Source organism: Styela clava, chromosome 3 (assembly GCF_964204865.1).
Source record: "Styela clava chromosome 3, kaStyClav1.hap1.2, whole genome shotgun sequence".
Taxonomy (NCBI): Eukaryota; Metazoa; Chordata; class Ascidiacea; order Stolidobranchia; family Styelidae; genus Styela; species Styela clava.
The window spans coordinates 9,610,293-9,622,115 of NC_135252.1; the positions used below are offsets into that span (position 1 = coordinate 9,610,293).

The 11,823-nt window shown below is 34.5% G+C and overlaps 2 protein-coding genes across 2 annotated transcripts; both read left to right on the forward strand.

Annotated features, from left to right (window-relative positions):
• Nucleotides 1-4,897, forward strand: LOC120341922 (beta-1,3-galactosyltransferase 5-like). The gene is made up of 7 exons (XM_039410521.2): nt 1-201; nt 277-563; nt 940-1,043; nt 1,413-1,591; nt 1,902-2,040; nt 2,966-3,154; nt 4,154-4,897. The coding sequence occupies exons 1-7, from the start codon at nt 134-136 to the stop codon at nt 4,256-4,258; spliced, it is 1,071 nt and encodes a 356-aa protein (XP_039266455.1). The 5' UTR covers nt 1-133; the 3' UTR covers nt 4,259-4,897.
• Nucleotides 4,898-7,408: 2,511 nt separating this feature from the next.
• On the forward strand, nt 7,409-11,631 carry LOC120341921 (serotransferrin-1-like). Its single transcript, XM_039410520.2, has 6 exons — nt 7,409-7,511; nt 8,973-9,158; nt 9,670-9,841; nt 10,258-10,362; nt 10,804-10,924; nt 11,334-11,631. The coding sequence occupies exons 1-6, from the start codon at nt 7,430-7,432 to the stop codon at nt 11,532-11,534; spliced, it is 867 nt and encodes a 288-aa protein (XP_039266454.2). The 5' UTR covers nt 7,409-7,429; the 3' UTR covers nt 11,535-11,631.
• The last annotated feature ends 192 nt before the right edge of the window (nt 11,632-11,823 follow it).

Genomic DNA, 11,823 nt, shown 5'->3' on the forward strand with positions numbered 1-11,823 from the left:
CAGACTGTTTCACCCCGAGGCGACGCAGTCTTACAATAGAACGTGACAGTGATGCCGTTTGCACTCATGTTGCCGGTAACGTTAGACCACCAATGATCCAGCGTAGTGCTGGACTATATAAAATGAATATGAAATGGAAGTGAAGAAGTTACGCATTTTACTGCTGATATTAATAGGTTTTACTTGCTTGGGTATCATTAGGTAAGTCTTTTAGAGTAGGATTATCACGCATAAATGATGAGTGTTGATTGCGAGCGTCAATCTGTCTATTTTTAGGTTAACGACTCTATATGAAGAATTAGTTCCATCCAAGTTATACAAATTGGGAACGCAAACTTCCGCGTATGGATCGGTGACAAGTGCTGGCGAAATACCAGTCGAATACTTCAGACTGGAGCCACAACACCGTATTGAATGGCATCAGGTTCTCAAGTTTAACTTTTCTGTAGAACCCGATACAAATCGTCGAAGAATTCCAACACGATTTTGGATAAATTCTCTTCAAGAAGTCAACCACGATCTTGACTTTGTTTTAACTCCAAGAGCAACAAAATGCCGCCCAGGTATGTATCCACAACAGATGGAAAAAAGGTAGTTTTCTGATTTTGAAGTCTCGCATAAGGTTTAGTTCTAGAACGCATGCATAATGGTAGAACTTTACGTACTTTATTTTTGTTACTTTGGGGAACAGAGCACTGATTACAGCAGCATTATCGGATTCAGTTATTATCGCGACATTACTACTGATTTCAACGATATGACGACGTTTTAATAGGAGCGTAATTCATCGAGTATATGGGTATATATATATAAAATCTCAGGGCATGAAGTATGACCAAGTTTTCAGGATGATAACTCAATCTGATACAAATTCGATTTATGGAAGTAGTTTATTTAAAAAAATGAAAAACTCTACCATTTTCTATATATAAATTGCAGATACTCAGGTTCTCATTTTGGTAAAGAGTGCAGTGATGCATATCGAACAAAGAAAAGTAATTCGTAAAACCTGGGGTAGCGTCAAGAACGTGGATAAATATGAGGTGAAACGAGTAAAGATTTATCAATTTGCATGACGTTAACCCACATAAACTAAGTTATTGCAGTTACCTCATGCATTTAATATGAATGCTTGTATCGCACCAAATATGTACCCTTAAAGCAATGCTTCGTAAATAATAAATTAATAAAATAAATAAAATAAAACAATAAAGGGCGGCGTTATATTGTATAATACTCATGAAATGAGACACCTATGATAATGACCTCAGATAATCAGGAGCCATATCATCTCTACTAACGTTGCTTGTATTGTGATTCAGATACTTTATCTACAATGAGTGGAGGCGATTTTTAATACGTGCTTGCAGATTATTCTGAATATGTTCACTATTATATTGCTTAATTTACAGATTCGCATTTTATATTTGCTCGGAAAGATGCGGGATAATTCACAAACCTTAGAAAGCCCTCTTCTAACAAATGAGGCAGAAGAATACGATGATATTGTGATGGGAAATTTTATCGATGCATACACAAACGTTACCAAGAAATCTTTACTAGGATTAAAATTTTTTTATGAATTCTGCAGGTGCTATTTTTATAAATGATTTTCATACCAATGTCATTAACTTTATAGACTAAATCTAAATATAATCTTAGGTTGCGATAAATCAATCTTTTTCCTGAAAACTCACACTAATTGAATTAGGGTGAGATAGAAAGAAAAAACGATTTCTACGGTATAACGTATGTATATTTGCAGTCATTATCAGTTGACAAATACCTTTCTTTATTTGTTTACCCTCCATTTCTTCGAATCGACACTACTTCACAAAAAGATTAAACAAGTAATTGATGATTGAAATGTCATGTATGTATTTTGTTTTGAATTTTGCTAGAGGAGTTGAGTTTGTAATGAGCGCAGACGATGATATTTTTCTGAACACTACTGAGATGATAACTCAGCATTTTTCAAAGCTCACTCATCCAGCATCACAAATTCTGCAATGTGGACTCCGCACAGTGAAATATGCTAAGGTATAATCCTCTTTTCTTAGCTACAAACTTCGCCAAAGCAGATTTGCCAGTTTTGAATCATGTACAACTGTCAAAATCCGTGCACAAAAAAGTCTCAAAATCAAACGTAAAACATAACAAATTCTGTTATAAGTTGATTAAGTAATCAGTAATTTATTTTTTTATCGTACGGAAAATACACTTTACATAAACGATATAAAGAAAAAAAAACGTAATAATGGCATTTCAGGGTAAAGGGAGGCGCGAAAAAACAATACTGGTTAACGAGTAAATACACCCGTAATTAAGTCAATGAGTAAACAGTAATTAATACAGAAGTGAAAAAAGTCAAACATTGTATCATTACTAAGGGAACTTGGATATTGTGTATTGAACTGCAGGTCCTTTCTTCTTGTTTACTTTCTACTTCGGATCCGTATTTACTTTACTTATTGTATCATTAATAAAAGTTTACGGCAAAAAAACATAACCAAACCCGTTACATATAAGAATACGACTCCGAGCACCGACAAGTAGGGTAACCATAGGAACCGCATTCCAAAGACGCAGCAGCACTAAACAAATTACCGGTAGGGACAAGTGGGACACGACATTTTGGAGACACCCGTATCTAAGAATGGATACTGTTTTGTTTGCTCTCAGAGGCAGATTCACATTATCCAAAAAGGTTTCTGTGGTCGTCGAGTCCCGTATGTAGCCAACTATGCATTCATGATAAATACTATACTACGGTACTATAATTTATGATAAATTTCTTTATTTAGTGGATTAAGAAATTGTTTATGAAGCCACAGGCACGCACGCACGCACGCAATCTGCAAATGTCACTATTTTGTATTTTTTCTACTTCTACCTTTTTTGTCAATTCATTTTTGCAACTACAATTTTTTATATGAATTTCCATACGCCTTCTCGTTTATGCTAGGTGAAGCGAAACGGCAAGTGGTCCATAGAATACGAAAAATACAATCGACCATTCTACCCTCCATACTGTCTTGGACCATGTTTTCTAATGTCAGTAGATGTCGCCTTGGCAACTTATGAAGCATCTTTTCAAACCCCTACTGATATATCAATAGACGATGCGATGATTACTGGTATACTCAGAGAGAAGGTATTTGCATTTTTTTTTTCAGATCAATATAACAGTGTGAATTCTGAATTGTTTGCAAAGGATGACTATAATAGTTATATTTTTATTTCTCTTGCAATATACCCATTTCAACCAAATCGATAATTTTATAACATAATCCAATACAAAACTCGGCAAGTGCAATTTATGACATAATGTAAATGTAAATAATATAACATATGACGTTCTATTCAATCCCCATAACCATTACAATTACACAGTTTTATAACTAGGAATTTGTTACATTGAAAAGCAATTATTTTCAAGAAATTCTCGTCTTTTCGTGCGTGGTTACTAATTCTTCTATTACTGATAACAAACAAATTATTTAAAAATTGGAAAGCGAATCAAATCGTATTTTGGGGTAAATTTGTAATTTTCAAAATCTATCACGCCAGCCATGGTACGTCTTAATGTTCGTGCCAGAGGCTAAGTGAACATGCTTGTAATATTATCAGTGAATCAATAAAGATTTCATTCTCAATTATCTGGGATCAGAAATTTTTTAATATGTTCAGGCGTGCTCTTGATATTTTTTGCCAACGTACGCGGAAAGTGCATACCAATAATAAAATTGTTGCAAATGCCTTTTTGCAAAAATATTTTGCAGATTTATCAACATTGCTCTGCAAGAATTTTAGCAAAAATATGAAACCTGAAATTTGCCAATTTGCCAAAACTTTGGTAATTGAGAGTATTTCAATGTTGAATGCCATGTGAAGTATAGTTCTAATACCTTATCAACCGAAAACCTAAAGTTCAGCAAGTATCGTGGGAATCGTGTATTTTGAATTTGCGGGAATTTGCACGAATTTGCACGAATTCGCACAACTTTGTCAGAACAAAATTAAAATGCCACCAATTCTATTATTGCATTTACGAAGCTGAAAAAATCACGTAACTGACTGACTTTCTTATATTAAAGACGCCTTATATTAAAAATATATAAATATAACAACAATCAATTCGTTTTTTTGTCAGATTGGAATTCAATTGTCTAGCATGCGTAAAGGTGTTTGCGTTCACCTTTCAAATTCTGATCACGTGATTGATAAACTTCTCAAAGCGTGGAATGGAACGTTCTGAATTCATTTGCATCAGTCGATACCGGAATTCTAACCAGCTGTCTATACTGCTGCACAATATCCTTATGATGATTTGACCCTTCAAGTGACATTTGGGACTCTGTATCCATTTTTCGAATTACAACAGTTCGAATATTGCCCGAATATGTTATCGCACTGTGAGATTATTTGTCAAATAAAAAATATATTTGTATACTGTAGCACAAGGCTGCCCAACCCGCTGGACTGTAATTTGCGGCCCGTAAGTAAGTTTGTAAATAAATCAATGTAAATAGAATTTGTGAGCAGATTTTTTATTTTTATTCTATGTTATATATCAATATATAGGCTTAAGTGTTTCTGATTTTGATGTGATTATTTCTGCCATCGATCTACATTCAAATGCCGGTTCTTATTATTACGTATGTGTCAAGTCTTGCACCCTGGTGGACATCGACGTCAGTTTTTTATTTCTCGCCGAACTGAGCGTTCTGTTCGAGGAACTCGAAATATATTGTGCGATCATTGAGGACGAACGCTGAGTGCAATTATAGGAATGAATTTGGATCCTGAATTTGAAAATTAATTTCAATCTGATTGTTTTTTACGTGTCTGCTTCGATCGTCTTTATTGCCTAACGTTAAATAAAAAGTCAACAATATCTTTGGTACTTACTGGTCCAGGGAATCGTTGTCCTTTATGTTTGTATTTTTTTATTTAATGTTTGGGTTAAATAAGATTTCGGAAATCGCCACTGTCTATCCGTCAATATTTCTAATGAAATGACTTAATGAAAACTTAATGCACGGCATATTTGTTACAAATCAGTATATATAGGCTATTAGTCCAGAAACCTTTGTAATGTTACTTCATTAAATACTTGTATTGGTGTTTTAAATTGCACGAAACTGCCCACTTAAACTTGATATTCCCGCGACATTGGCGCACATTATGCTCATTTTAACATTGAGGCAGTATCATAGCTACTTAAAAAGAAAAAAAGAATTCTCGAATATAACACTCAATTTCGACGTGATGTGTGTGTTCTCGTGTGGTCGTCAAAAAACCGCAAGTGTCAAGGTCACGCCCCGTGTTACCAGATATTCGAATAGTGACCTGCTCTTCTATTATTCGAATTGATATTCGAATAATTTGCCTGCCCTACTCAGTAACCAGAAAGTAATTATTGAATTGATTGATTTTATGTTAATAAATTTGGCTTTTATGTCTTATGTGAATTACCTACAGCGAAATCAGGACTTAGCTTATGTTAATGTTCGGTACAAACGTTTGCGGCCCGCAAAGAATTTTGTCACGTGAAAGTGGCGAGACGAGACGAAGAAGGTTGGGCATGCCTGCGAGTGTAGCAGTTTATATGGGTTTCGTGGGGTCGACATAATAATATCCTTGTATAATTTATCATAACCGATACACGATCGAAAAAGCGTGAGCATAAATTCATTTTTTTCTATGCAAATATTTTGTTTCACTGCAAAAATTCATAACACGGGGCTTATTGAAGGGATGAATGCTTCCTGAATTTGTTTACGAAAAGAGCAATTTGCAAAAATAAATACCAGACTTTCAATTCCCCCTGTCTGCACGTAAGAATTATCTTGAATTGTTCATTTTGTTCAACAAGCCAATTTGAACCCCATAAACGGAGTGGAAAATAGCAGGGTAAACTCATACTTAATCATGTATCTTTCAGATACCTAAATTTTAGACAAAAAAATAAATTGCACATATATTTTGTGCATTTAACACCAGTTTTACCGCCGAATTCGGCAGGAACAGTATAAATGAATTTTCACAAGTAGCAAGTTTCTTAGCATTCAAAAGTAATTGAGAGTTTTATGAAACTCCTTGCGCATATTTTCTGATAGAAACTGCAGATTAGTTGAATTTTGCTGGACTTAAATTCCGAAAGCAAGATTTTGCAATTTTTGCATTATGATTGCTTCCGATGGTTTTGTATAAATTTCGCTGAACGAGTTGTGTCGTTGGCAGATTCTGTTTTGTCATTTTGTTCCAGCATCAATTTCGTCATGAAGCACATTGCATTTGCTTTGCTGTTTGCAGGTATGCATATGATTAGTTTATTGTTTTACGCCTGATTTCACCTTGAAATTAGGAAACTTGGTTGTTTTTAAAGCGCCCAAATAAATTTTAATTAATAGAAACCCATCTTGGGCAAAAGTGAAATAAAAAGTTGTGAAGTTTTACGATGGTCACCATAGCATATTTTTTTTCCTATTTTCCAACATCTACATTTTATTTTTCGGGCAGCTTGACAGTTGATGGTAAAATGCGTAGGTCCTTTTTTTAGTTGATTTTTAAAGACTGGGAGAGTGGTATACAAAACTACTAGTCTTCGAAAATTGTAACAAAAAAATTAACATTTCTGCTATGAAAAGTGAGAGTAGATACCTAAACTATCCTAACTTTGCTAAGTGTTCGACAAAAGAAACTTAATTTGACCAAACTATTTAATATACTTGTGCCAAAATAAAGTTGATTTCACTAGGGGCGATTTTCATTTTATTCTCCTCTACCACATTTCCAAGCAGAAGTTTTTGTGTATTTCCGTCCGCTTTAACTTCCCTTGTATGGTAATACAGCAGTTTAAAAATGAATTATATGTGCTGTACAGCCATATAAAAGTTATCCGTTCGATGCTATTTGTTTGCAATTTCAGCGCTGGTAGTAACAAGTACAAATGCACAAAAAGTTTGGACATGGTGTTGTACCTCTCGTGAAGAATTTTTGAAATGCGAGAGTATTCTACAAAGAAATGAACCTGATATAAATTGTCACGAAGAAGACGGGACTGAAAACTGTGCTAATAGAATTAAGGCTAGTAACTTTCAATGCTATGTCATAGATCGGTATTTGGAAAATTTATTTAACACAATAAATGGTTATAAATGGTTTATGTACTCTACACATATAGAGAGCAAAACACCCAAATTTGTTAATTTACTATGTCATACTCGTGCTGATCTTGTTTAATAAAAAGAAGAAATGAATGAATAAATTCATTTTATTTCTTGGGAACAATATACAATTGAAGCAAAGCAAATTTTTACGACAGCTCGCTATTGGCTCGTAATGACCTTTGCAAAATGTTGAGTTAATTTGAATAGAGCATGTATCCTTTATCTCATTTTGTGTTCAGGATAGAACAGCGGACATGATGTTCATGGATGGTGGAGATATCTTCAGATACCACCGGTGGTTGAAAGTCGTTGTTGCAGAAGATTACGGAGAAGGAGGTAAGAATATATATATACCGTATATATTGAAACTCATGAAAAAAGTTTAGTTCTGGTGTTTATGCGTAATTTTGAAGGATTTTATAAATCCAAATAACTAGAAAGATGTCCCGAGCACTCACATGGTCATTTGAGCAGTCCTTAACGAACTCATACATATATTTTAGGATAAAACGAGGCCCAGTGGTATAGTTAGTGATGTCTGCGTTCTTATCAAAAAGCATATCTTAGTCGATCACTGTTCTGCTAGTCAAATATTAAACTAATACTGCCAAATTTCATATTAACGTGTTTTCGTATAAAACAAAATAGTGTTTCCCACCTCAAACAAATACTTTCGAACATTCCTGCTTCTAGGCATTATTATTTAGCTGTTGATTGGGGAAAATACCACAACTTATAGTAACAAAAAGTTGTTAATTTCTTTTTACTTATCGCAATCAAAAACGTGTGGTGACATCCTGCGATTTTTTGAACTTTTTGACTTTTTTAAAGACTTGGTAATACAATGAAATTACTTTGAACTTTTGCAGTCCGAAAGAAAAATATGACTTTATCGTTGAATAGAGGACCACAATAAAAACTTATCGCGTTGTGGTGACATCCTTCGAATTTTGAATTTTCGAAAGGTAATTAGATTGTTCGGAATTTTTCCGGCCTCAGGAGGTCTCAGAACTTTGAATTTATCTTCGAATATAAAAAACTAATATAAATACTAAAATATGTTGGTGACAAACCACGATTTTCCGAACTTTTCACGGTTCGAATATTGCCAATTTTGCAAAAATTGAAAAAAAAAATTGATAAGATAATCGAAATACTTGAGCAACTAAAAGTGGCAAAAACTGGTTTAGAATATCTCATAAAATATCCATAGACTATATCTTGATGTAGTACCTTAAAGCGATAAAAAGCTAGGAAGGCCGGTACTATACAACACGTCGCCGATGCATATTTTTTTCGTAAGTAACAAACAATACAAAATTGCGGTGGGCAAGAGTGCACTCGCACCCGAGCGTAGCGAGAGAACAACGTAACATAAAGAAAAACGAAAGAACCGTGAGCTAACTATATTCGAGCACAATCATGGTTCAACATTTAAGATATCACATATTCTACAACATCAGTTTAGTTGATTAAAACATACGGATCGATTTCAGTAACACTAAATTATATCGCGACAATAATCTATGGTGTGATTTGAATACGTAAATGTGTTTCATAAATTAATTTATTGCGAAAAAACACTTCAAAGCTGGTAGATTATGTCACTTGTAAATTAGTGATTTGAAACTAAGAATTGCTCATGAACTTACCCTCATTAACCACGAAAAAGAAACTGGATAATAGTTATTTTGGGGGAAAAAATCAGTTGGCTTCAATGTGCTTATCTCAAGAGACTAAATTCCTAAGTACTCTGCGGAAAGGGTTTATTTTAAAATTACCACACTTCCATTGCAGATGCCAGTTATTATGCAGTTGCAGTGGCTAAATCTGACCTACCGTCTCACGTGAGTATGTTAGCTTTGGAAGGAATGAAATCATGTCATACTGGAGTTGGAAAAACGTCCGGGTGGAACACGCCAATAGGATGGATCGCTAGAAATAGAGGGGTAATGAACTCCAGGGGACAAGTGCAGCTTTACGGTAAAACTAAAAAGTTTCCATGGCGGTTTGATCTTGAAATGGCCATATGCTATAAAGTCGGTCATGATTCAACCACTATTTCCACCAAACATAATTGGCAAGAACTGAAAATGTTTTGTTAGTTTAGAGTTCCACTGAAAACTACTATGTTAATATACAGCGAATTCAAAATTAGCACTACTTTGTTCTGATTTGCCAATCCTAGAAAGCAAACTAAATCGTTGCAAAATTTCTTTTGAACAAAATAGAACAGCAAGCATCGTAAAAAAACAAATTTTCTATTCAGCAATTCAAATATCGAGTCATATGCTCTAAATGTGTAGCGACAGCCCCTTTTCCTTATCAATAGTGTCCAATAGTCCAAGTACCCTTCGACCTTCAATTGAGCCCTTTCACAAGCAAATGCAACCTTCAATTGTCCGTATTTATTTGACAATTTTAGTTATTTTCTTTTTATTGTCTTCAATTTTAAACTTTGAATTTACGTTTTCAAATTGAACCTATTTTTTAGATCCATTTACTGTTAGCTGTGCTCCGGGAGCTAATATTGCTTCTTATCAAAATATTATTCCGAATGCCGGCAACCAAAAATGGTGTGCTCTTTGTATTGGAAATAATAAAGGGGACCATATTTGCGAAAGAGATTCCGACGAACTGTACTATGGCTACAAAGGAGCTCTTCAGTAAGCATTATACCGTTTCTTCGAATATCGTTTGTTTCGGAATCACAAATAAAAATTGCGATTTACTATTTTTACGTAGCATTGCAACATGTAGCATACATACGGCAGGCTTTTGTTGTTGATATATACCCGTAAAGTCGTATGAAATTTCATGAACGTTAAAACACACATATGTTTCAATCTCATTTTATATTCTTGCTGGTATTGCATAAGAATGTTCTGCTTGGTTCGTATATTTGTGAATAATGGACGAGTTAATTAATGTTCAATTTCGTTGTAGCTGTGAAACTGTTTTTGTGCGAATTTCTCGAGAACACTTGCTGAACAACGATGTTTATATATACATAATTATTCCGATCAAAGGCAGACTTCTAAATAAAATGTTCATCCTAGTCAATAATTTTCGTGTATTTTAGGTGCATGAAGGACGGAATGGGAGATATTGCATTTGTCAAACACACCACTGCTACAGACGACGAAGATAAGAATAACTTTATTCTTCTTTGTCCAGATGGATCCAGGTGGGCGTTACAATTGTTTGGTAATATCTAATAATATATCAAAATGATATTACAAAACCCATACTCATTCCACACTCCAAATAAGGCTGCTGATAAAACTAGAATAAAACGAAATTTCCGGGGCAAATTTTTAAAGTAAAATTGACCCCCTCCCTCTTCGCAGGCTATCTATTACATTGTGCCATATCGAAACATTGGAGAGGACACTAGTGGCAAGACGGTTTCTCCGAATCGGTGGCATAATAAATATCATGCCTACAGGAGAAATTTGCAATCTTCTATGTGGTCAACAGCCACATATGAACATGTGTTTTCTTGATTGCAAAGTCTACCCATGATTGAGGTCAAATTCCCTTCCAGGGGATAAATTTAACCAAGTTTAGAACCCCCGCACCAGACACTGCCTAACTAACGACTGATAACTCTATGATGTATCTACAGAAAGCATCCAGATCAGTGGAGAGATTGCAATTTAGCTAAGGTCCCCGCTCATGGGTTAGTAATGAACAAACCCACTGAAGTCGAAGCTACAAAGATTTACAATATGTTGGAAGACCTTCGGGTAAGGAATTTAGCAACTTATTTTATATATCTACATCACATTAAACCAGTGATGTATCGCAGTATACTTATCTGTGGATCTGTTTTTCCTATCTTTACCTTTTTTTCTAAATATACCATCGAAACCGATAAATACGATTTGGATCCCGACAGGTTGTCTTGCTGTCAGTTTGAATCACAGTGCCTCAAATACTGCACTGATCATTTATATAGCATTCATTACCCAGACAAGCTTTACCAGAGCATTAGGGTCTGAATAAAACTTGATTCGTATGTTTTTCCATCAATGGACATGTTTTAAGAGTCGTAGTTAACAGTTAGTAAGTAGTTAATCACCGCATTTAAAACCTTATATGTGTGTTGGGATCTTGCTTAACACATGACAATCACTTTTTACTTTTGTATTGCAGAAACGCTTGGGCAATCAAGAAATGTTTGGTGACAAAAGGGATCTTTTATGGAAATCTTCGACCAAAGCATTTCTATTTAAATTTGACTCGGCTGTAAATTACCTTGGTGCGGAATACTATTGCAATATGCTTGTCCTGAACGGAATGAATTTGCTTCACACAAAAGGGTGTTTCAATCGAACCTCTGATGGACGTACCTAAATATCAGACATTACTGCTCATTTTAGAACATGTTATTTTTTAGCATGAATGTATATATTACATTTCACATTATTAAATAAACATTTCACAAACCTTCTATCGATTGCACTCTTTTTTGAAAGGATGGGAGACCAATCAAAAATAATACTTATACAGTGACACCAATTAATCTAAGTTACAAGAACAAAAATATACAAAATATTGCTATCGATTCGTAATAAAGCACAAAATTTGATAATTTCGTCCTTTTTCTTGATGGCCATCTGTTACGCGTCCACAAAAAATAACA